We start from the raw sequence: 25,903 nt of genomic DNA on the forward strand, positions 1-25,903 counted from the left end.
TGAAATGGGCCATTCTGCATTATGAGTACTTTTGGTACCAAGTATATTTTGATGTAAATACCTTTTTACTTTTACAATTTAATTAAAATTTTAAATTCAGGACTTTTACTTGCAACAGAATATTGAATATTGGATTTGCTACTTTTAATTATGTAAAACGTCTGAGTAGGCTACTTATTCCACCACTTGCATTAAGTTAGTTGCATAATTCGGTTTTTGGTATACCAAACATGAGACATCAGTGTATCACTATCACTAAACTTTTAGTCCAGACGTTTATTTTGAAAGGTCAGTCTATGTGAACGTGCGTGTACGCGCATGCCTGATGGAGGGAGGAACCATGTTAGTTTCAGGAACCAGCGGTCTGTTGACTCGCAGTTCATGAGAACCTGAGAGTAGGCGAAGGGGGAAATACGCTTTCACAAGAGAATGAATCCTGACTGTTAGCTAGTTAATCTCACTGTATTAGGTTTTAATGTAACACCGTCAAAAGCTCGCCGTTAAATGGTAAGATAACGTTACTTATTTGTCACACACGTTACGTTTTTACGTAGCTATATGCCTAATAATGTTAACATATTTCTTGTCATGTCATGGATACACAGTATGATCAGTATGATGATGGGTGTTCATGGGTAATTCGGTGACGCAGTCGGTGTGTGATTTATAAAAAAAAGAAAGAAAAAACATATAACGTTAGACCTGTTCTGATGTGGTGTATTGTGTAGCCTAATGTAACGTTAAACAGGTTAGACGAATAATAATCACCGGAAGAACAAATTGATCTGATTACCCCGACGTCATAAGTTTTTAAAGATTTTTTTTTTGAAGTTATTAACCTACCAATTTCGTTCTCTAAACTAATCATCGTGTAAAACAAGAAATATCGAATAGGTTATTACAGAAAAGCGCAAGGTGTCGCTTTAAAATTGTTCTTACTTTTGTATTCACGTAGACTTTAAAGGGTAATTTCGGGTTTTTTTCAACATGGACCCTATTTTCCTATGTTTTTTTGGAGGAGCCAACATATTTTCACATGCAAATCGGTAAACTATGTGTTTACTTCAACCGAAACTAGAGTTGTAATTGTTGGTAAACGACCCAAAACTACTTTTCATAGTTTTATTTGGTTTCTGTCAACTTTGAATGAAGTGTATTTTACGATGCTAAAAATACTGTTCATTTACATTCTTTAGCACACGCAATTTCGTGGATGTTTTTATGTTTAAAAAAAGGATATTGCTCTTTAACAGAAAGGTCAACCTCCTTAGAAATAATTTCCATAATGTTGTCAGACACTTAGAATAATAATATGTGCCTGACAATGGCAAAACAAGCACTTTTGTGAACGTAAATAGAAGGTGCACAATTGCCCTATAACTTACATTGTAGCTTGTTTCACTGACTGCCTGAGCGTTCTTGCTTAACCCTGGACCAAGAGTCGAGGAAGTTACCCTTTGATGCGTAAGCCCTGATTCCATCCAATGCAACAGCTAATTAACAGTCAAATATGGTTAACGTGTGTGTGTGTGTGTGTGTGTGTGTGTGTGTGTGTGTGTGTGTGTGTGTGTGTGTGTGTGTGTGTGTGTGTGTGTGTGTGTGTGTGTGTGTGTGTGTGTGTGTGTGTGTGTGTGTGTGTGTGTGTGTGTGTGTGTGTGTGTGTGTGTGTGTGTTAGTGATTTGGCTGTCCTCACCATGTCCAGAAGTCGGTGGTCCAGGCGTTCAAAGCCAGGGGCATTCCCGGGCCTGTGTGACCCCCCCAAGGGTCAGGGCATCCATGTTTACCTGTTCTGGTCAAAGGAAGGGGAACAATATTTGTCCCACACAAGTGGAAGAGTCACAGCAGAGGAGCTGTGCATCTCAGCTGCAGAGGCTGTAGGTGAGAGTGACCAAAAAGACCCACACAGACCCTGATGAAAGTATTGAGTTTGTGTGTGTAACATTTGTGTGTAATTCTCCAGGGATAATTCCTCTGTGCCATGTGTTGTTTGCTCTGTACAATCCACAATCACGTTGCTGGTACAGTCCAAACCATGATTTCAGCCCAGAAAACTCCACCCTCGTACTTTACTACTGTATGAGGTTAGTCTGTGTTTTCTAATACTGTAGTAGGAAGGCAGATGAAACACACTGGGCATATTCACATTGTCTGGTTTCCTTGTATCTAGGTTTTACTTTCGGAATTGGCACGGACTTAATGAGAAGGAACCAACTGTATCCCGTTATGCTCTAAGATCTGGGACAAGTCAGGGCGGTTACCCTTTGCTTGACTTCACATCCTTGGAATACTTATTCTCCCAGGTGTTTATAATGATTTCAGTGGTTTACTGTCTATTAATTGAGCACACATTTTTTATGTGTTCACAATAATTAAGTACCTAACCTCTTTCCTGATTGTGTCTCTAAGGCAAAATTTGAATTTGTGAACGAAGTAGTACAGATGGAAGACATTGAGTCTGAGGAGGAGATAAGCCGCTTCAAAAATGAGAGCTTGGGGATGGCTGTGCTTCAACTCTCACACCAGGCAATCCAAACAGACTGTACCTTACAAGATGTTGCAGAAAAAGTCAGGTAATTACTTTGGAAGGAGTGAATATGATACATGAAATAGCAACGGTGACTTTGTACTTTAAGGTCCCATATTGTGAAAAGTGATATTTCCATGTCTTAATTATAAAGCAGGTGGAGGTGCTATATAAATATCAATCTATCAATCAATCAATTTTTATTTGTCACATGAAATTGTACAAGGTACAATTCCAGTGAAATGGGTAGATGCGAGATCGGACCCCCAGACGTGTCGACGCCAAAGGACGTGCCTTTTTTTTTTTAAACCATCAAAGCATGTAAACATGTTCTAGTAGAACCCCAAAATACAATTATGAACCTGAAAATTAGCATATTATGGGGCCTTTAAAGTACAACAAATATGGTAAATGGTCTATATACATTTAAATATGTTCTGATGAAAGATAAGTATTTTTCTCATTATAATTGGGTTGTTTGTTGTACTGTTATTTCTATCCTATGTTTTGCTACTGTGACAATCCAGTTTCTCCTCTGGATCATCAAAGCTTCTAATCTAATGTAATCATCAAAACATCTGTTTTTCTTTCAGCTTCCTGCACTGCATTCCAAGGTCTTTCGCCAAACTCATTTCCAAAGACAACTTCCTGACAAAAATCAGGATCCGGCGGGTGTTTGCAGAGTTTGTGCGGACCTTCCAGCAGCACACTGTGGATAAGGGGCGACTAGGCGCCCACGAGATCATGTATAAGTACATCTCTACTCTCGAACACTTGGCACCACGTTTTGGAACAGAGACTTTCCCTGTATCCCACCTGGAACTGAGAAAGGACGGGGATGGAAGCAGCTCTTACTCTAACACCACCCATGCGCAGGGTGCCTCGAAAGACGACTTCATTGTTCCCGCCACACATGAGATGATGGTGTCTGGCACCAAGGGGATTCAATGGAGGAAGGTGTCCGGTCAGAAGGTTTGTCAAAACACAATTTCAAGCTTCTGATGGTCTAATTCTGTGGCATGTTTTCTATTCTGCTAGTGCGGCCATTGTGTTCATCCAGTCTCTTTACCTAGGCGCAGGCAAACACTTACTTCAGGAATGACTACATGAACTACATGAAGAAAACAAAACAACAGTCCAGCCAACCAAATGCAGACACTCCCAATAAATGGACCTCCTTCTGTGATTTCCCTGAAATAACTCACATAGCCATCACTGGAGATAATGTGTGCATTAGCACTCAGGACAACCACTGCATGGTGAGAGTACTTGTTTACCCTTTTATGTAAAAGCTGCAATACATTCATTTAATTGGTAAATGTGCTTGTGATGCATTAGTCCAATTGCTATGTTGCATATTAGTCAGCCTACTGATCAGATTGTTCAGCCTTTAAAGAGTGAATATACAGTACAGTATGCATGTATGACTAGATTCTGAAATATTCTCCAATGCTATATGTTTATGACTATAAAAGCTTTGGGTTTTGGTACACTTTGGGCATTTTATTACGTTTTTTAATTTGTATGTGTCTGTAGGTGGGAGCTCTGATTGTAAGCTAGTGGTGTTTCTGTATGTGTATGTAGGAGGTTCAGATGAACTCCAGCCAGCAGGCCCGTTCCTTCATCTCCCTCCTAGATGGATACAACCGGCTGACTGCATTCGCCCACCACTATCTTTGTCATGATGTGGCTCCCCCAAGGGTAGTGCTGAGTTTAGCAAATGGACTGCATGGACCTATGCAGTGAGTTTTCTCCTCTTACACATGCACATACAGACACAAGCAGGTTAATAGAGAAACACAGTGCGTTATATCACAACTCTGGTGTATTTCCAGTGATGATTTTGTGCTGCTGAAGCTGAAAAAGGAGGCAGCAGAGGAGGGAGCTTTCCTCGTACGTTGGAGTGCGCTTGACTATCGGCGCATCATACTAGCTGTCCTGAACAAAAATGAGGTAAGTCAACACCCACGCCGCTCTCTGGAAATGTGTGTTGTGCAGTGATCGTGAAAATGTGTTTACATGTGCTTGTTGCTTGTAGAACGGATCGAAGCCAAGCCATAAGCAGTTTCGGATTCAGCTCAAGGGTTCCATGTTCTGTCTGGAGGGCTGGGATCGAGAATTCTCCAGTGTGAAGGAGCTCACAGAAAGCCTCAAGACCTTTGTACTCAAGTCTGGTTCGGACAGCTTTACTGTAAAAAAATGCTGTTTGCCAAAACAAGCAGGTTTGTGTTTATTGGGCATTTCAATTTTTGTTTTGCTGCTTCATGCCAAAATCCTCCTGTGTCTTTTGGGATATTTAAGTCTTAACATAAGTTTATCTATGTGTGTGTTTGTGTCATGTAGAGCTATCCAACCTTCTAGTGATAAGGCAAGGTGTTCACATTGACTCCTTGTCCCTGAACATGACCCAGCTACGCTTCCACCAGATCAAGGACAAAGAGATCATACAGGTGGCAGAGAGACCCACTTTCTACCTTCATATCTGTTTCTGCTGACTAGCTTTGTTGTTCTCAGCTCTGTGACTGACCAGTGGGTGTTGTGTTTTTGAGCAGGGACAACATTTGGGCCGTGGGACCAGAACTAACATCTACTCAGGACGTCTGCTGGTGCGAGGTGGAGGCGAAAACGATGAAGACGAAGAGTGCAACAACAACTTTGCTGACCGCAAAGGGATCCACGTGGTTCTCAAGATTCTAGACCAAAGCGATAAAGATATTGATATAGTAGGTCTAATGCTAACCAACACTCAAAAGAATAACAGTGGTAGCATGTACACATTAACATGTCTAATCTAGTATCTAGTTTCTAAACTCTTACTCTCGTCTTTTTATAGGGCTTTTTGGAAACCGCAAGTCTCATGAGCCAGGTATCCCACAGCCACCTGGTGTTTGTACATGGTGTGTCAGTCAAAGGATCTGAAAGTAAGAGCAATAACACCGTTCACTTACACAAACTCACTTGTTGTCACTTTTTGGTGCATGACTTTCGTTTGCTACTTCCCCATCACGCACATGATCTGCTTTTATAGTCAAATTTATGATTCCAGGACTTAATTGAGTCATGACGCAAATGCAAAACCATACTCGCCCTGTTCTATTTTAAAGAGGATGCTACTTGTTTACATTTTGCTTTTGGCTACACTAGAGACCGGACCTCTCAGACTTGTTTCTACCTTTACAGACATCATAGTGGAAGAATTTGTGGAGTTTGGGCCTTTGGATGTTTTCCTTCGCAAAGAAAAGGCATCCGTGACTCCTCAGTGGAAATTCATTGTTGCAAGACAACTTGCCAGTGCCCTCAATTATCTTGTGAGTTCAAACACTACTTTGTTTTTGTATGCCACAGATTATTATTATTATATTTTATATATATTATATTCAATACAATTCACTTACATGACTACACAGCTAAGTGAACATTAAAAGTGAATTGAGAGTGAAGTAATGCAAGTGTTGTATAATTCATCTCCAGAGAGTCTTACACTTTACAATCAGCTGCTAAAATATTTTTAATAACGCCATGTTCTGACTCTGAGCTGCAGGCAGGAAATGAAATAATCTTATTATCAGGCCAAACTTTGCGATAAGTGCTGCAAGTGAAGTTCATTTTTTCCTTATGACTTACAGCAGTTTGTGTTTCACTTATTTTAATGACACTCATGCATCCCAAAAAGTTAATAGCAGCACCTTTTTCATCATTGTAGGAGACCAAACAGCTGGTTCATGGAAACGTCTGTGCCAAGAACATTCTGGTGGCAAGGCGTGGTCTGGAGCATGGCACTACTCCTTTTGTCAAGCTGAGTGACCCAGGAATTGCCCTGAGTGTCCTTTCACGGGAAGGTCAGTACCAGAAACTCTCTTTACACAAACTCTTAATTAACCTCACTTTATTACAGACTCTCAGTCTGTATTTTCTGTACTGTTCCTCCTTATTTTAATCAGATTTAGGAAACAAGAAACTCCAACCAGACCATTTCCTGTGACTTATTTCCTGTTGCAGTTTTATCTTACAATGTTGCATGTTTTATCTTTTTTACTTTTAGTATGTACTGCAGCTGCCCTTACAAAGTATGTACTGTTGCATGCAGTATGCATACAATTAGGACATACAACTTCTTCATTACTTTGCACCTTAAACTTTGACCCTCTTGCTTATATATGCTGCTCAAAGAATTGTGGGTCAGATCAACCAAAAAAGCATCCTGGCTTGCATACTGCAATATCTGACCAGATGCAGTAGGACATCTTGGTATTACAATATAAAACAGAAAAAGACAGTTGGCAATTTAACATCATCTCAACATGATCACCAGCAGTGCTCAGTAACAGCACATGTGTATTTAGTACTCAAATAGTCCTTTATCCTTATATTGTTTGTAGGTAGTCTAATTTACTTCATTTGACATACTATATATTGGGTCATCCTAAATAGCATACTAAATAGTATGGGTATTGGAACGCAGCACATGTGTCATTTAAGGTTATCCAAAATAAAGGAATCCCTCTCAAACTGCTCAGAAGTGTTTTTTTTCTCCAACCTCCCTGGTTAGTTTTGTATGTGCCTATGAACAAGGTACTCCCAAAGCAAAGAAGAAGAAGTAGACATACTTTAATGAATGGGAAATTACATTTTTTACACTGTGTCATTACACGTTACACACAAGGCTGAAAAAACAAAGACCTGATATCATAAAGTAGCAGTTTATTTTTGTAGCTGCTATCACGTAGAAAACTAACTTTACAGGTTCCATATGTACTTCTATTGAATGGTCATTTCATATACAAGTACAGAAACCATTTGCAACAAGTGAAGTTCTTCTTTAAAGAAGTTTAACCAGGGCACCTGGAGATTGAAATCACCTTAACATGACACATGTCACATCTGTTATTTTAATTATCACTATTCTGCACTGCAGAGCGTCTTGAGCGTATCCCATGGATTGCCCCTGAGTGTGTTGACAGCGGTGCACCCATTTTCAGTGCTTCTGACCAGTGGAGCTTTGGCATCACGCTGCTCGAAATCTGCAACAATGGCGACCTTCCAATGAGTGGCAGCACATTGTCTGAGGTAGGACCTTTATTTCTCTTCCAACAGCCACAAGCTTCGCCTGCCCATTTTATCCTTCTGACTTCTAATTGTAACATGGTAACCTGCCCCTCCAAACAGAAAGAGCGCTTTTATCAGCAAAAGGGTCGTTTAGCTGAACCATCCTCCCAGGAACTGGCCAGCTTCATCAGCATGTGTTTGACCTACGAGCCTGTGGAGAGGCCTTCCTTCCGCACTGTGCTCAGAGAGCTCACAGAAATCATGATCAAAAGTGGGTCTTTACTTGCTCAGCTTTCTTTTTGTTTTTCTTTCAACCTACTTGGGGCATTTGATAATGTGTTTTTTGTTTTTCGGCACACAGATCCTGATATCTCCCCCAGTGAAACTCTCCCTGACACAGACCCTAGCGTGTTCCATAAACGCTACCTGAAAAAAATGCGGGATTTAGGAGAGGTGAGTGCTAATATCACATTGCCTGTAGTTTCTTCTTCCTGTATGTTAGAGAGTAATCCACTGCTCATTGTTCTGTCTCCAGGGTCACTTTGGAAAAGTCACTCTCTACTTGTATGACCCGGCCAACGATGGGACAGGAGAGCTAGTGGCAGTGAAGGCTTTGAAACAGGACAACGGTCATGTGCCTGAGGGTTGGATAAAGGAGATTGAGATCCTCAAGTCCCTTTATCACAGCAACATTGTCAAGTACAAGGGCTGTTGCACTGAACTGGGTGAGTCCTCAGCTGTCGTCTGTCTGCCTCAAAAACGGTTCTTGAAATATACGGCAACATACAGTGTCTGCATGTGCAAAGGAGTGCTTGCTCAGTACTCGCTTTTAGCTTGCGGTGCTCAGTAGATGATTCAGGGAATTGATTTTTGGTTCCTGCTGTTCCTCTGTAAATATTGAAAATCTATTCAAAGTGCAACACTGTTTCCCTTGTATGTCAATATTTTGAGCTTTCAACACACAGCATGCTGAGTGAGCATCACACAGCAGGATATTCTTGCCTTTGAAAAATATTGGAAATAGGAGGTTAAGCACGGTTGCATTGTCCATTGACAGGAGGACAAGTGGTGCAGCTGATAATGGAGTACCTTCCTCTGGGGAGTCTGCAAAAGTACCTTCCCACACATAAACTGGGAATGTCCCGGTGCCTCATGTTTGCTCAGCAGATCTGTCAGGTGAGTTTAGGTGGTTTTGTAGTTTGTGCTACGTTTCCACTTGATTTTACAATATTCCTCGTGCTGTGTGCAAACTGTAGAGATGTCTGATTATGTTCTGTATTCAGAAGAAGCTGTGTACAATATGAAATGTTCCATACACTAGGAATTGCCCAAAGGTTTCCACTGGAGCTGTCCCCGGTTTTCACTGTGACTGACAGACCCGAAATTGGAATGAAAGAAAGAAAACATTGACCAAATGTATAGCCAGAGCAAGTGCTGCTCAGAGCTCAGACTGAGATGTTCTAGAATGTCCATATCTTACGATGCTAAAATGACTGTTTATTTACATGGAGTCTGGTGGGTTTAGAGAACGCAATTTCTAGGACTTTTTATGTTTAAAAAAAGAAAAGATCTTGCTCTAACAGAAAGATCAACCTCCTTAGAAATCCTTTCCATAATGTTGTCAGACACTTAGAATATTAATCTGAGACTGTCAGTGGCAAAACGAGCACTTTTTGAACGTAAATACAAGCTGGACAGTTGACGTCCTATTAACTTACAGCTTGTCTTGCCGCTGCCGACTGCAGCGATGTCGTTTAATACTGGACCAATGTCAAAGGAAAATATTTCCTCAATAGTTTTAATTGTATCAGATACTCAATGAGCTGTTGCAGAAACAAGCCCTGCGTGAAGCAATAAAAATTAACATTGAACTTACATGAATTGTTATCATATTTGCATTCTGCATAAATCTCTGCACACCCATTACTCTCTGTGAAATATCTCACAAACTCTTCACTCAACACATGCATCGGTACAACAAGCGGTTCCCGGGTAATCCGGTTTCTACATGGTCTCCAACAAAATTATAATGTATTCTCATGTAAACTATTTGTCAGCACAGACATTTTTGTAAATTGCTTAGCCAGTGTATCCCACCATAATGGTTATTATATTGCCAGATTCCAGACAATCCCACTTACTTATATTTATCCCACTTACAAATATGAATATATATTTCTACTGGTATGCTTCCTACTGACATTAATGCAAAAATATGAAGAAAAAACTATTCAACCTGTGTGTGTGTGTGCATGGTTAAAATTCTGAAGTGCAAAATAGTTCAGGCTACAGCACAAATATTGCCATCCATAAATAAGAATAATCAAGTCTAACCTCTGAATTTCTTTTCAAAGTGCACCAGATTGATGCATTTAAACATTAAAATAGACAACATTTTCTTACAGGGGAGCATACCCATGGACCCCCCCCCTCCCCCCTTCCCTAGAGGGGGCTTGTGCCCCAGTGCAGCTCTAGGTGTAGTGACGCCCCTGGGTCAGTGTCCCTGTATTAAGTTTTACAAAGATAAAAACATTACCTGTTTTGGATGTATTTACGCTTCTGAGATGAAAATGTCCCTGGGTTTTGTCTCAGAAATCTGGTCACCTTAGCCTAAAGTAGATAACCCATCACATTAAGGTTTAATGTCATTAATTAATTCCATTTAGGGTGAGTAGTTAAATTGAACCTGCATTATTTTACACTGTTTTCTCTCAGTAACCAGGAAACAATCACTCAGCATGATGTTGATTGTCACATCATTTGCATCTTTGTCAGCCAGTCAGTACATTTCAAGCCAGCCCTGGCATTGTACATTTGTAATTTTATAAATTGTAATACACTTTGTGGTTTAAAGTTTGATTAAAAAAAAGTGGAAATTGTTAAAGAAGACTAAGAGTATACAGCTACATTGGCTGCTCTGTGTGGCTCTACTGTAAATGCTAATGTCGGCATGCTAATATGCCGATGTTTTGAAGGTATAATGTAAACCATGTTCACCATCGTAGTGTAGCGTGTTAAATGAAAAGTCAGGGGATCACCAAAGTCGGCAAGATTCGTCATCTGGGGAACATGAATGTCTGTACAAGATTTCATGGTAATCTGTCCAATAGTTGTTGAGATGTTTTAGTCTGGACAGGCCGACAGACAAACTCTGACATCCCTAGAGCCATATATGCCGCTAGCATGGCTAAAAACTACATACTAAAGGACACTTTAACAGACAACCATTTCCTTTTCAAAAACATTGTACTCTGCTGTATCTTTTGAGGCTCTTTTATTTCTGTTCTCTTTTAAAGGGTATGGAGTACTTGCACTCTAAGCGATACATCCATCGAGACCTTGCTGCCCGTAATGTCTTAGTGGAAAATGAGAGTTTGGTGAAGATTGGAGACTTTGGCCTGACAAAGTACATCCCAGAGGGCGAGATCTACTACCGTGTCCGTGAGGATGGGGACAGTCCAGTGTTCTGGTGAGTTCATGAAGCACCTTTACAGTGTTATTCAATGTTTTGTTCCATCATTTTGACCACTAAACTGTATTTTTCGTACTGTATAGGTATGCCATTGAGTGCTTGAAGGAGAGTAAATTTTCCTTTTCCTCTGACATTTGGTCCTTTGGCGTTACGTTGTACGAGATCCTGACCCGCTGTGACCATCGCCAAAGCCCTCCAGTAGTACGTCATCACTGGCCTTTTTTCACAAGCTTAAACCTGCATATATTTTCATGTGAGCCTAATAAAGTCAATTTTGAATCCCTGTGTTAAATGCGCAATGTACTCTTTTGTGTTTGTAGAAGTTCTTTGAAATGATGGACGGAGCCCAGGGACAGATGACTGTGATGGTACTCATTAAACAGTTGGAGAAACAGCAGCGATTGCCTCGTCCCAAAGACTGCCCGCATGAGGTAACATGCCCATTAAATACAACTGATATGTTATTGGCATTATGAGTAGCTCGATATTTTCACAATGCCTTTTTTACCAACAGCTGAAGATGTTAATGGAGCAGTGTTGGGCTGCAGACCCTGCACAACGGCCATCATTCAGATCCCTCATCGAAAAGTTTGAGGCTATTCGCCAAACATACGACTGGCAGTCTCATATAAACTTTTCCTCGGCTCAGATTTGCTGATCAGGACTCTGAAGATCTAATTGTCTACATGTCATCACTTTGCCACCATGGCCACCATATATTACAGGGTAGCCAGTGATGTGTTTCTCGCTGGGAAATGCCTGCTGTCCATATTTACATAATTTCTTTATACTGTAGGTTTCATTTTCATAAAAGCACACTGCTATCCTCTCATGTCTGATGTTAACACAATGATAAACTCAATAAGTGTTTTTTTATTGTTGACTGATGAGTTGAACTTAAAGAGAAAGGGCGATGCCTTGGGAAGAATGTCAGGTTTTGTCTTTTTAAAAGTAATAGGTCTGCATATATCACAGTAAGTATTAAGAATGCCTGTAAGGTTGGGAGAATACTATCTTTTAATTTGTGTTTAATGTTTGTACATTTTTTTGAGTGTTAACTTTGTGTTTAATTTTGTATAAACCAAAAGAACAAATTCAAAATATAACGCATTTTCACATGCTATTTTATTAAAAACTGAAACCGATTAATGCATGTGTCCTAAAGTGTATAAAATGTTTTACAGAATGTGCCATTTAGATCTGTTACCAGATTTTCTAAAGTATAGATACGTATATTTTACATAAGAACTCACTGATCTCAAGCTAAGGGATGTACTATAACAAACTTCTACACTAAAAATGTTCAGACAGGTCACAGACCCAGGGAATAGTCTTTCCTAATACCCTGTGTTGTCTTGGCCATTAAGATGCCTGTTCATGTGCTAATAGGTAGGAAAGGAAATCTGTTCAACTTGTGAAAAATAAAAACAGCATTACCCCTTTCTGCACAACACCAGTCCAGCTGTTTGCAATATAGCACTTATGATCTTGCTGCTCAGCAAGAAAAAAACAAGAATGCTGCTGCTTTTACTAATTTATACTAACGTTAACCACATACAATTGTGTGGTTATGAGACAGGCCATATTACCCAGATTCCTCACAGACCAGTAAAGAGTCATCTGACACCCCCTATGCTGGCACGCAGGAAATATTCATATTCAACAGGTGTTTTAATCAGTGTTCTGCATACACCTTTAGACCAAGTCTCCTATAACAGGTAGAACCTGATACATGGACAGAGCCTCAACACTAATGCAGGCATTTGTTCCACATATTCCACTGTACAAAGCTGCCTGGGCAGCCACAGTCTTGGACAATGCAAATTAACAACTACAATAGAAGGGCATCTGTTTAGCCAGGGGCTTTCCAGCCACTGTAAACACAACAGACCTGTTGCAAGTGTCTCACCATGTGTTTGAAGGAAAGTGCCTAAAGGACCAAAGGCTAGTATGAGGAATGTAACACTGTTTATCACGTCCGGTATACAAGAATAGTCTAGAGTATTGCAACCATCAGCTGAGACTCTTGTGTGCATACTATGGTGCATTGTGGGAACATAAGACTGCCTGTCTCCTTACCAGCCAACCAACACACTTAACCAACGGGCATTAAGAAGTAAAAAAAAAAAAAGATTATGCAGGAAAAACATGAAAATATACGTATATGTATACTACATACATAAACCAATATCTTAAATGTATAATTGAAAAAAAACAGTAACTGCATTAACATGATTAAGAAACTGATGCGCAGCATATGGCTGGATGCATTTATTAAAGTATTTTTTTTATATAATGCCCTGACACACTAAGATGTTGCCATAGTCCTATATCAGAATCAGAAATACTTAATTGATTACTTAATTTACTTTATTCGATATAGGCTATTATGTTCTTTAACATGTCGTTTTCCCTGTGTTGACCCTATTAATTTATTAGTCATGATTATCGTGATGTTATCCAAGATTGTTAAACAATGATTTAAAAATCTTTATAGAGCAAACATTTACATCTGATCCTGCCAAGAAATACAAGACTGTAGCATTGACTATGGAGACAAATTAAAACTGATTATAAATGTGTGTTTTTACTGGGCAGAAATCGGTATTTGGAATTAAAGGCACAAAAATAATCCTCTAGTTTTGAACCGAAAACAAGGAGCAAATGTGGGCCCGCCCCCGCTTACGTCGTAGTCATGGAGAATGCGTCCCCTATCGTCCAATGAGAAGCGGCGCTGGGGCCATGTGTGTATTGTTTAAACTGCTCAAATCGGGGACCTCGGGGTGAGTTTTCAGACCGATAAAACTTCCACCAAACTGAGCGATGGCGGCCGTCGTGTCTGTTAGCACAGCTGCCAGGGATGAAAGCACAGACACAGGGCTCAGTTTCGCCCCTCGTCCACATCACGAAAATGACGACCTCGCCGCGGATCACGAAAACTGGATGTCCGGAGAACCGGGTCGGTATCCCGAACTCGAACGCGACGAAGAGGACTCAACGTCGGAACGCGAGTGTCAGCGGAGGGTCGACGAGGACTTGACATCACTGAGCCCCGAAGAGATTGAGAGCCGCTTAGAGAGAACTCGTCGGGAGTTTTACAACCGTAGGAAAATCATCATAAAAAATCTACCCTCAGACGTTAGCAATCAGGTATGAATACAAATTACAAACAAACTGGAGGTTGAAACTATTGGATGATTGATTAATTGACGGGGTCGTTTGGCTAACTTTAGCTTAGCTCCAATATGCTTTGCCATGCTACCTATGTTAGCCTGCTAGCCATTTAACTCGTTAGCTGTCTTTTAAGTTTGATTGATGCGATATTTTGCTTTATTGAATCTGCAACTGGTTTATTTAAAAGGGAACACAGAGTTAATTGGCAGCCACCGAATACCATTAGTATTGTTTTTAATTCGTTTGGCGTTGTTGGGACAACTGCCAGGTGGTCAGATAACTGTCAATAATTGTCATCTGTGGCCTGTATGACCTGCCATGCATTCCGGCCTCGTAACTACTTGAACATTTTTGATATTCCAGAATTTTTTTTTTCTTTTCTCACTATTCAAGCTTTCAACTTAAAGCCACATTTTCGGTGATTATATTGCCCTTTATGGGAGTTACAGGTGCGCTGGGTCTTTTTCATCAGCCCATCTGTTGTTAAAGCAGGCGTTTGGTTGCATCGACCAGCCAGTGATTTACTCATGATGCCACTTTTTTTTTTTTTTTTTTTGGAACGTGCCTGACTCGTGGGGAGCGGTGGGCCTGCAGGCGGTACCATTGTTCACAGAGGGTGGGGTGGGTGGGGGCGAGTTCGAGATGTGAGTTGCAATATAACAAAAGGTGGAAGGTGTGGAGACAAAACGTTTCAGAAAATGCTAGACAGCATCGCCATTCGTTTGTGAATGGTCAAAAGCAGCGCAGAACGGTTTCTCCTATAACAATGAGTCAGGTTATTAACCTATCACCTCTTCACAGGTGCAACTTGTTACTAGTTTACCAGAGGACATGAATGAGTTAATTATGTGATGACCAAAATCTACACTACTATATGATGGCCAATATATATCAAACATGTTATGTGTGAGAACCTATTAAAATTGTTGTAGTCATGTAAATGTCTGGATGTAATGATTGTCTTTTCTTATTTACAGGAGGTTCATGAGCTGTTGGGCAACTATGACTTGAAGTACTGCTTTGTTGACAAATACAAGGGCACAGGTTGGTCTATCTGCTTGTCCATGTTAGGCATTGCATGTTCAGTTTACAGGAGTAAATGTAAATCTAAAAAAAGTTAATGATAAAAGAACAGCAGACAACTTTATAATTGTCGCATAAACAAGGGTTGTCTGCATTTAGAGCAGTTCACGGTTTGCTACAATCTTTATCACGACACATTTCTTAACTTTAAGGAAAATATTGAATAAAAGGAACGAAAAAGCTTCTTTCACTAAAGCCCCGTTTACATGAAGGGAAGACGCAGATATTTTCCTGCGGTTTGGCCTCTCATTTACACGAAAACCCCCGTTTCTATCACAGAAAACTATTATTTCTAAAAACTCTGGCCAAAGTGGAGATTTTGGAAAACCTCGTTTGCATGTAAATTGAGACAAACGGAGGTTTAGGCAGCCGAGAGAGAGAGAAAGAGGTAGTGATTGGTTGCGGTTGTTGCTATTGTCGGGATTCTGATTGGCTAACGTGGGCTTGAGCTTCTCGTTACACTGCCACCTACAGGTCTGGGGTGCTCTTAACTGCATTGACGGCATATATACACTGGTACATATAAACAAACAATTTTCTGAAAACTGAGAGGTTGAAATGTCCATTTATGAAAATAGCCGGCCCACATGTAAACGTAGCATAAATTACACTACTGATTGTACCCCAGTTGTGCTGGTATGTATTTGAGGTGTGACTGTAGTCTGTATAGTACACAACAGTGAGCTAACTCTTGGCAGCACTAGCAGAGATGGCAAGCTACAAGTTTAGTTTGCTAGCAAGAAAGGTCATCTGGCTAGCTAACATTTTTCCAGTGAGTCTTTTCCCCCTGTAGCAAGTTCTGTAGCAGCTATTTTGGAAATGAATCTACTGTGGACAAAATTGGAAATTGAAGAAATAATGCCAACATGTTTAAAAATGGAGATGGCAACCATGCATGCAAAGCTTCATTTACATAGCACATGTAATTCATATACTTGTGCTGTTATGACGGTCATGCATGTTGTTGTGAGTTACCGATCTATTTTGTTGACAAACTGTAGAACTTGCTTGTCACAATGTCCCAACACAGTCATCCATTTGTATGCATCAAGACAAACAGTTTCTGCAATTAAAACACACAAATAATCTGTGTTAAATAATCCTTGGTGGGGCGAATCAACCTTGTATGTCCCAAAATGTTACCTGCGTCTCAAATCGGGGGAATTGCTATTTTTTTTGATTGTCTAAGTGCATGAAAGATCAGCTCACAATTAGAAGTATCAAAGTTGATTTGTCAGCAAGAACGGACTAAAATAGAAACCGCAGCTTAGTGGCTGATAATGGCCAGAAAATTGCATCAGCCAGAGGGTAAATTCAGGGTATGTCTGGCATCTACCAAACTGTGGCAGATGAGTAACATTAAGAATAGTTTTTATACATAATCTATTTGGCTGGTACAAAGGATAGATAGATAGATAGATAGATAGATAGATAGATAGATAGATAGTGTGTTGCAGTTATGAATAACTCCAATCTTTTATGCTCCCCTTCTGCTGCTTTTTCAAAATATGGGTAACAGGAGGTTTGTGGTGATATTGTGCCACCAGTTGCCTTTTATCAGACCTGCTAAAAGAGAAATGGTGTCCCTAACCAGTTTTTCCCCTTCTCTGTATAACAAAAAAAATATCTTTCTCTTAATGCTAACTGAGCAAATGTCACTCACTTGACACCAAATTGTGTTTGTCTCCTGTCCTCTCTTTGTCCCCCATCACCCTCAGCATTTGTGACACTGCTGAATGGGGAACAGGCGCAGTGTGCCATCAAAGACTTCCACCAGCATGTGCTACGGGACAGGGAGATCTCGGTGCAGCTGCAGCCAACAGACTCTCTGCTGTGCATCGCCAACTTGCCCCGCGCTTTTACCCAGCAGCAGTTTGAGGAGTTGGTGCGACCCTTTGGTAACTTGGAGCGCTGCTTTCTGGTGTACAGCGCAGTGACGGGGCATTCCAAGGGCTATGGCTTTGTGGAGTACATGAAGAAGGACTCGGCTGCCAGGGCCAAGTCCGAGCTATTAGGCAAGCAGCTGGGCTCCCGCATGCTATATGTCCACTGGACTGAAGTGGGCTCCCTCACGTATCCACTCCTGCACTCTAAATGCCTGTGCGTGGACCGCCTGCCCCCAAACCTGCTGACAGCCCAAGACCTCCGCAACGCCCTGACTGACACCCATGCGCCAGTCTTCTGCCAGGTCAAATTCACCACACACAAACCCACTGCTACTTGTGCTGCACACTGCTACAAATCAATGATTTCAGAAGTATAAATTAGCCAGATTGTATTTTACGCCAAGAATAACTAATGTAATGCCAGCTTAGAGCTGCAACGTTTAGTCCATTAATTGACTAGTCGATGTGCGTGTACCTTTTTTAACCTTTACCCCAGTTTTCCAGTGGCCACTCAAAGTTTCTATAGCAATGAACATTGCTGGTTTCTATGGCGATGACCACCTGACTCCCCCAGGTGGTGTCATTCAGCAGGCTTTTCTGGAACGAGAGAGGGGGTGTCCTTTTTAGAACGGCGCGCATAGTTGTACTTTTCTGCTGGTTCCAGGGTTTTTTAGGATTGTAGCAAGTGTAGTGATGATTAAGGATCATGGGATCAGTTTAGTTTTCCAGTAGTGTTTTATATTTTTTTTTTTTATAAATGAGATTACGACTGGCCTGGTGGTATTAATTCATGAGGCCACATCAAACTTTTCTCACAGGAAATAAAATGGTGGATGGTTTAAAGACTCATCCACTGCAAATTAGTCGCAATTAAGAATTATGTTCTAATATCTTAATCATTATTTATGGTCCTTTTTCTTGCTGCATCTAACAGATTAAGTTTTTTTTTGACTTGGAGGAACACTAAATCAGCTAAGGCTTAAATGAGAGGCTGTTATGGGAGTCACACAATTATCAATTAACCTAACCCAGAATTTTTTTTTTTACCAGTGATTCTGGTAGGGCTGTGCAGTTAATCGAAATGTAATCGTGATTATGATTTCGGCTCCCAGTGATCACAAAAACGGAATAATCGAGAAAAACAATTATTCATCTCATTACGTTTTGCAAGTAAACTCTTATTTCAATAGGAAAAGTATTATGGCAAATTTCACAGCTGTGTTTTTTTACTGTTGATTTATTTAACTTTTTCCACTGTTTAAGTTCAATATCTACATCTTTCCAGAAGTCAACGAATAATCGTGTTAAATTATCGTGATTTCAATATTGACCGAAATATCGTGATTATATTTTTTTCCATCATCGAGCAGCCCTAGATTCTGGTACATTTCATTGGTTTTACAGGACATTTTCAAAATAAGTGTGCTTTTAGATAGATGTTACGCTTGTATCTGCTGAACGTGCAGTATGTAAGTAAAAAAAAAAGCCTGTCAGCTCATACCTTGTTAGTGTATTTATTAGCAGCAGAACTTGGACCAATTGTGTGTCTGTGAAATTAGAACGACTGTTCCCGCCCCCTCTCTACAGTTGGCTCAGGGACAAGATGGAAGTTTCCGGCGGTTTGCAATGTTAGAGTTTGCCTCAGCTGAGATGTCCGAGGAGGCACAGCGACTCACTGATGGCAGGCTGCTGGGCGGGACACACATCAGGGTGTCCTTTTGTGCCCCTGGCCCTCCTGGAAGAAGCATGTTGGCTGCTCTGATTGCTGCCCAAACCATGGTATTTAAGTCAGATTGATGCACTGTATTTACATGTCGATTTTGGCTTTGCTTTTGTGCTGACTGCCTGACTTTGTGGCCCCTCCCTTCAAGGCTGTGAATAGGGGTAAAGGTCTCCTCCCTGATCCCACAGCCATGCAGATACTTACAGGCCTCAATAACCCCACCACCCTGAAGATGCTGCTCAACCCACTGTCGCAGGGACCCAAGCAAGGTGAGGAGTTCTCACTAGCTCTTAATCAATGCCTTAATTCTTAGTTTTGGTGCTGTGGATCCTGATGTCTTCTTTGTGTGCAGGCCTCCTCGGGGCAGCCCCTACAATGCCCCTGCTGGCCAACCCCGCCCTCTCTGCCGCTCTGCTCCAGCTGCTCCTTCAGAACCAGGCCAAGGCGCAGCAGGTACTGCTGCCGTTCTGCCATTTCTCTGACATGTACCTCCTTGCCGCTCAGCCTGTTTTGATTCATCCTCTCCTACTGATACACCCTTTTTCCCCCCCACTCTCTGCTCTTTCCCTCTTTACTATTAGCAAGCCTTTCTGGGAAATCATCTTCTCTGGGCTCAGGTGCTGCACAATAAAGAAAACCCTCTAGTGCCTTGTGTGAGTGATAATGGTGTTTGTTTGGCTATCTGTGTGTGAGGTGGTGGTGAAGCTAGATGGATTCTGTTTTTTTTTTTTTTTTTTTTTTTTGGGCAATAGAAACTTGCTAGGAAACTGGTTTGTTTTTTCTGTGTGGGGTGTACTTTTGAGTGGTGCTGAGTGATGTGGTAGGTGTGCTCCATTGTGTACTAAAAGTGTAAATACCCACTCTGCAAGGACATAATTTCATGTGTGGTGAGTAAGCCTCGTTGCAGATTAAAGGCCTTTTTATAGTTGTGCGTCGAATTGACGGCGCAGGGTCCGGCGTAGACGCAGACCCCTCTGCGCCTACGCCGGATCCTACGCCGGATCCTGACGCGCACCTCTTGAAAAATGCAACTACGCGTCGCGGCGACGCACGTCGCTCGGCCGTGGCTTGGTAACGTTGCATTTCCCCCGTCTCATTTCCTGGTTCTCCTTCTCCATAAACAACGTGAAATCAAGGTGAGGGTTAACTTCTACGGCTCCAGATTTCCCACCCTGGTCAGAAAACACAGGGGAGACACTTTGTTTCTCTCACTATGACTCTAGAGTCGCTACTCGCTCCGAAAGCTAATCGCCGGCACTCTCTCACTTCTCCCTCTACCACACACTCCCCAAACACACACGCGCGGCTCGACGCACACACCAGCGCACAAGTATAAACATCAGGCAACTTACACAGGCTACGGCGAGAGCTCTGTGTGGAGCCTCAGCACAACTGTAAAACGGCCTCAAGTTTGCTTGTGTAGTGCAGCAGTTTTTCACCGCCCAAGTGTTGCAGCCAGGCTGTGTGACCCTCTAATGACACTGAACTCTGCTCTCATTTGGCCAGCAGGCAGGACTCATTGGGGAGAATCCTCTGGCTTCTTTGCCCGTCCAGCAGGGAGTCCATCTGCTCGGAGACCTGCCCCAAGGTTTGGCATCCGCCGACTCCAGCCATAGCTCCTTGAACCACAAACTGCATATTTTTTTATTTTTTTTTCTTTGCTTATGATGTTAAACGTCTGTATTCTTTGCCTGTTAATCATGGTTGTTCTGCTTTACCTTGGCCATGATATTGTTGTCCCAAAGCAACTTAAGTCTTAATGTTATGTAGTAGAATCCTATAGCTTTAAAATATTCAATGTATGTTTACATTCATTGAAGATTACAGTCATTGTAATTTACAACCATTCCTCTTATTTAATTCCCCTAGGTGGTGGTGGTGGTGTCCCAGGCCTTGGTCTACAGATGGATCCTCTGGCCCCCCTAAAGCCAATGCCACTTGGCAGAGCCCTAGCAAGAGAGCAGGAGTCTCCCACAGCAGTGTGTACCTTCCCCCAGACTTCCTCTCCCACTCTGCAGGGCATCTCCATGTCCCTGATGAGTGGCATGATGGGGGCAGATGGTCTCACAGCTCAAGGGGTGAGGTCCTGAGTAATTTCAATGATGTGTTCTGCCTCTTGTATTCTTGTCCAGCTTTCTATCAAAGTGTAAATGGTAAAAATTACCTCCTACCCTCCTGTCAGTTATCCATACTAGGAGATCCTCCCAAAGATGTGAACCATCCCCAGAGTGCCTTCCTTGGTGTCAACAATGTTTTCCCCTCAGGTGAGGTGCTTTTTATTTTTTTCAGGTGCACTGTGGGGTTCTGATTTTCCTGCTTTGCATTCTGTTCTTGTTTGCTGCATCAACTTGGGTAAATACCCACAGGATCTTACAAGTATTAATGCATTGAATTTAATATTCTCAATAAGGCCTTATTAAAAACGGATAAAATTAATTTTGTTTTTTTCTTCCTGGTCCTTTCATTAAAGGACAAAAACAAATTGTATTAAATACCATAACGTCATAACTATATACAATGTTTTGTGTGTTGCGTTACAATTCACTCTGTTGGGTGGTGTGGCGTTAGCTCATTGCCTCAGGGTAAAAAACCTACATATGCCCATTTTAAGTGGCAGCAGAATCCAAAATATGACGAAATATTCCAGGCAATGACCGTGAGGCCCAATGCCATTTGTGTCAGATCTTTTTCACGATGGGACTTATGTCTTTGGACTCGTGTATGAAGAGCGACAAACAGCCTGCCAGCAGCAGGCGCCTATAGCACAGTTCTGTTCACAGCATAGCTCTTAAACCGCAATGCGTAAAACCGCCACTGTGGTTACTTCTAGCAATACTGAAGAAATGTCATCGTCTAGTGCAGCCTGTGAACCTGCGAGGGTAAATTATGTTTTTCTAGGGGCTTACAATCCATACTGATTTTCCATTATATCCTTCTTACTTTTGCCAGTATGGCTGTGATTTGGCGTTGCCGTTCATTCTAAGTGGTATTAAAAAGGTCTTAAATTTAACTTTGAGAACCCTGATGCTAAAATATATTCCAGCATGTAATGTCTGTCAATCCTCCCCTACTCCAGGAGGAAGCTGCAGACCTCACCCCTATAGGAAGAGGCCTACACTAAGTAATGTGTCCAACCAGCACACACACCAGAACATTCAGCCAAATTACAACCTGCGCTACCAGGATTCCTACAGCCCAGAATATCCTCCTCTACACCAGGTAACCACCAGGTTTCCACTGCTTTAATGAAAAAGCATATTTCAATTTTTTTTTTTTTTTTTTTTTTTTTTGGGAAGTTTGACACAAATGCATGTAGCTTTCCTAGATATCATGGTGACCTGATGACATTTACAGTGTAGCAGCTGATTGCTGCTCTTTTAGTAGCATATATGATGTGATCTAGTCCGATGCCCATCTGGTGTTTCTCCTCAGGATCCTCTGGCCCACTTGTATGAACAGCAGGAGAACCTTGATACTGGAGCTTTGGCAGGATTTGGTCAGCAGCAGCAGGTAGTGTACAGTCAACCGTTTCAAGACTGCATGAGCATGGTTTCAGTGTTAGATTACTATATTACTATACTAACAGTTTGTTTCTGCAGCTCTCTCGTCACCCCGACTACAGTGAGCGTTTTTCACACTACGGTTATCCTCCCAGCGAACCCATGTCCTCATACTTCAGCTCAGGGCCTGAGGCCCCCAGTAACGGTAGCCTCCCTACCACCCTTCTCAACAGGGTAAGCCTCACTCTTTTAGAAACCTTTTTTTTTTTTCTTTTTTTTTTTTTTAAGTAAGCTTTGGTTTGGTTTCAAACTGTTAGATTAGGTTCCAAGAATAATCTCATGTGCAGTAATTCATGTTGGGCTGTGTGTGCATGAGCCTCAGAAGTCCAGGTCACTGAAAGTTGGTTGTTTATCCTCAGGCTGTTGGAATGCCTCCTGTGAGCCACACCACCAACTACCCCCCAGGCCTGGGGAATGCTGTAAAGGTAATTTAGACCCTTTCTTGTCTTTGCCTCCTTTTTTATTAGATTACTATTTAAGCAATATTACATGAGCGGGTTTGATTTAACATTCATATTGTGGGGCAATTCGCTGTCAAAATAAAGAAAAGACAACTGCCAATTTTCTAGTCTCTCCCTGTTAAACGTCTACTGAAGCGAACATTAGTTTTGTAACCATAGAGATCGTGGAATTTTCCAAATTAATCAAATCAATTAATCAAAATTAACAAAACGATCCGTTGTATCAATATTGTAGGCTAACATTACGTGTTTGTTTTTTATTATTTTTATTTTTTTTATTCAGCCCTGGAAGTTACAATGTTGCCATGGAAATGGTGAAGTAATATTTGATGTGATGCGCCAGATGTTCTCAAATGGCTCTGGGTGTGCTGTCATGCTGATTTGAGCCCGTTTTTTAAATGTCTAGTTGACTAGATTGTCCAGTCGGATCTACTTGTTGTATAATTTTACTAGACCAGGGGTCTTCAACGTTTAAGCCAAGGACCCCTAACTGAGAGTGCGATAGAGCAGGGACCCCTACTACATATATTGTAAAAAATTAAGTTGCATTAGAGGGGGCTGGACCACCTGTTGAAGATCTGATATAAGACAAAGCTGCTGTTTTTTGACTTTTGGTTTGTTTGTTTTTTTTAACCAATTGTAGACTCCCATTGGTAGCCACAAGCGTGTGTTCTCCCGGTTGATCCCATCTCCAGAGCCGAGCCCTGAGGGCAGCTACGTGGGCCAGCACTCCCAGGGCCTTGGTGGCCATTATGCAGACTCCTACCTTAAGCGAAAGCGTATATTCTAACTACAGCTGAATGGCTTCTTGCTGTAGGAGTAGCCATTTAACAGCCAGGACACAATGGCATCTCCTCTGGGTCTCTTCCAATGAACTTTTATGGCGTGGTGGTCCTTGGATTTGTCTCCTGTGTACTCCTGTGAGTGACCCCTGGAGGGCACCGGGGAGTGCAGCCTGTTGCTATCTGGACAGTTGTGTCACTCCATGGGAATTCTTGGTGGTATTTTTTTGTTTGTGTGTGTGTATATATTATATATGATTTTAGTGTGTTGGTAATTTAAGTTTTTACTTTTTCCTCCTTTTTTAATTTTGACTTTTTATTTCCCGTTGAAAAACTTGTACAGTGAGAAAAAAATGGTTAATTAGCAAATGGAAGTACTTTCTTTTAAACTTTTTTTTTTTTTTTTTTTTTAATTCCTGTGTTGAGTGTGGTGTATCAGCAGAGCTGCAGATAGTTTGGCCAGTTTTCAATGGCAGCAATGGGCTGCTTTTTATGTTTGACATCCCGCTAAAGTGATGCTGTCCACAATTTCAGGCAAAGGGACTTGCATAGTATTAAGACAAGACAAGCTTTACTTGAAAGGCTCTACTTTTTAAATAGCCTTCCTAAATTCCATGTAAAAAGTTCAGTAGTTTGTGTAATGAGATGGGTGTTTATGTTTCCACAGGGTTGTATATTTTGCTGTATGACTATTTCCACATTCAGGCCTCTCCTCACTGGTTAACATGCAGCCTTCCATCCACCAATGACGGCTGTATGTACCTGCCTGTGTATTTTGACGGTGAAGCTTTTTACCATTCTGGCATATTTTCTTGAGCCTTTAACTTTTCCACGTTGTTTGTCTGTTGATTCACACCCTCCAACTTGTTTACGGAGTCTGTTCTCTACACTGGTTGAGTGATGCACTTGGGAGGTCACGATCCAAATCTGTTCTCACCTCCGAATAAGATGCCATTTTCAAGTCTACTCTCACATACATGTCCAGGAGTTGAATATGTTCTGTGTTTATGTGAGTTATGTTTTGCTAAGTTTAAAATGTCTTAAGACCAAACACCACACCTTGATGGTTGAGTTGGGTGGGTGTATGGGGCGGTGGACATGAGATGTGTGCCTTCTCTCGAGTCTGGGGAGGTACTAATGGAAGCTAGTGGCAGGTGATTGGTCAGTGACATGACTGTCCTTGTTTTTCTTTTTCTTTTTTTATAATTATCTGGTTGACAGTTTGATTGTGAAAACCCATTACCTCTGACTTCTGCTAGGAAATGCAGCTACACTTGAGCCTTAACAGTGTTTTTCTGTGACATCATCCTGCCCTGTGCTGGCTTCCATCTAAAATTTACCATTTCTGTGTTATTTGCTGTGTAAATAGTTAAGCTTGATAATTTTCCTGAGTCCAATTTTTTGTTTTCTTTTCTTTAATCAAACCTGCCTCTGGTCTGGTGTTTTGAATGAATTTGCTGCTCCTTGTGTTTTTGTTGTTTGCCTGTATGCTTGACAGCTGGTGTGACCAAGAGTGGTGCCACAGCGGTCCGCTCATGTTGTGTATGGACCAAGAGATGCAGCTGTACTGTATGATTATCATTTCATTTTGATCGATTTGATTCTAACTGCCATCTTCTCATCTGTACCGCCATGGTTGTCTCTGTGTGATGTGAGCAAGTAAATGTTATTTAACACATGTTGTTGTTGTTGTTGTTGTTAACTCGTCCTTTAAAGAAACTCTAGCTTTAGACTTTAGCTCTGATATCTATATATTTGACATTTTTGGGGGGTTAACATGGAAATATTTCTGTATTTTACCCAAATCTTTGTTTCTTGAGTTAAGTGGCCCTGTTAACCTATCTGCATATATGTATTTGACTTGAAACCCAGGATGCAAAAAGACTTAAATTGTCTGTGCTAAATTCAGAGATCCTTCTCAAAACTTAATGTAAAATTACAATCGATGGTAAAAAGCAAAATCAGCATGTGGTTGAGAGCAGGAGGATTTAAATTACCTGGTTTCGTGTAATCTCTTAATAATGTAATCTTTCAATAGGGAAAAATTTAACCTGCTGCTGGCATAAAAGTAACAAGCATTTCAGTTGTAATGCAAAAAAAAAATGTTATAGGCCAACTAATGAGGTCTGCAGTAGTGATCATAATTTTAGCCTGATTATGTAAGTGATGACGGCACGCCCAGCCAGCTGAT

General features: G+C 41.3%; 2 protein-coding genes across 13 annotated transcripts; both read left to right on the plus strand.

Annotated features, from left to right (window-relative positions):
• Window positions 1-353: 353 nt before the first annotated feature.
• On the plus strand, window positions 354-12,192 carry tyk2 (tyrosine kinase 2). 2 transcript variants are annotated; one of them, XM_039825181.1, is made up of 24 exons: window positions 355-507; window positions 1,677-1,879; window positions 1,962-2,082; window positions 2,169-2,301; window positions 2,408-2,571; window positions 3,119-3,497; window positions 3,599-3,784; window positions 4,110-4,267; window positions 4,361-4,478; window positions 4,564-4,747; window positions 4,869-4,975; window positions 5,078-5,248; window positions 5,359-5,446; window positions 5,706-5,833; window positions 6,229-6,364; window positions 7,441-7,592; window positions 7,692-7,842; window positions 7,933-8,024; window positions 8,107-8,296; window positions 8,629-8,747; window positions 10,868-11,040; window positions 11,127-11,244; window positions 11,364-11,474; window positions 11,558-12,192. In XM_039825181.1, exons 2-24 carry the CDS (start codon window positions 1,696-1,698, stop codon window positions 11,699-11,701), a joined length of 3,507 nt encoding a protein of 1,168 aa, XP_039681115.1. In that variant the 5' UTR covers window positions 355-507; window positions 1,677-1,695; the 3' UTR covers window positions 11,702-12,192. The 2 variants fall into 2 exon arrangements, with proteins under 2 accessions (XP_039681114.1, XP_039681115.1); XM_039825180.1 differs by having other exon boundaries at window positions 354-507; window positions 7,692-8,024.
• Window positions 12,193-13,793: 1,601 nt separating this feature from the next.
• raver1 (ribonucleoprotein, PTB-binding 1) lies at window positions 13,794-25,390 on the plus strand. 11 transcript variants are annotated; one of them, XM_039824349.1, is made up of 15 exons: window positions 13,794-14,193; window positions 15,195-15,261; window positions 17,019-17,488; window positions 18,774-18,965; window positions 19,058-19,178; window positions 19,262-19,362; window positions 19,491-19,562; window positions 20,416-20,497; window positions 20,779-20,987; window positions 21,092-21,173; window positions 21,986-22,128; window positions 22,342-22,419; window positions 22,506-22,643; window positions 22,829-22,894; window positions 23,574-25,390. In XM_039824349.1, exons 1-15 carry the CDS (start codon window positions 13,867-13,869, stop codon window positions 23,718-23,720), a joined length of 2,295 nt encoding a protein of 764 aa, XP_039680283.1. In that variant the 5' UTR covers window positions 13,794-13,866; the 3' UTR covers window positions 23,721-25,390. The 11 variants fall into 11 exon arrangements, 10 of the variants coding, with proteins under 10 accessions (XP_039680283.1, XP_039680287.1, XP_039680285.1 ...); XM_039824353.1 differs by having other exon boundaries at window positions 20,785-20,987; XM_039824351.1 differs by having other exon boundaries at window positions 20,419-20,497.
• Window positions 25,391-25,903: the final 513 nt, after the last annotated feature.

This window comes from Perca fluviatilis, chromosome 15 (assembly GCF_010015445.1).
Source record: "Perca fluviatilis chromosome 15, GENO_Pfluv_1.0, whole genome shotgun sequence".
NCBI lineage: Eukaryota > Metazoa > Chordata > Actinopteri > Perciformes > Percidae > Perca > Perca fluviatilis.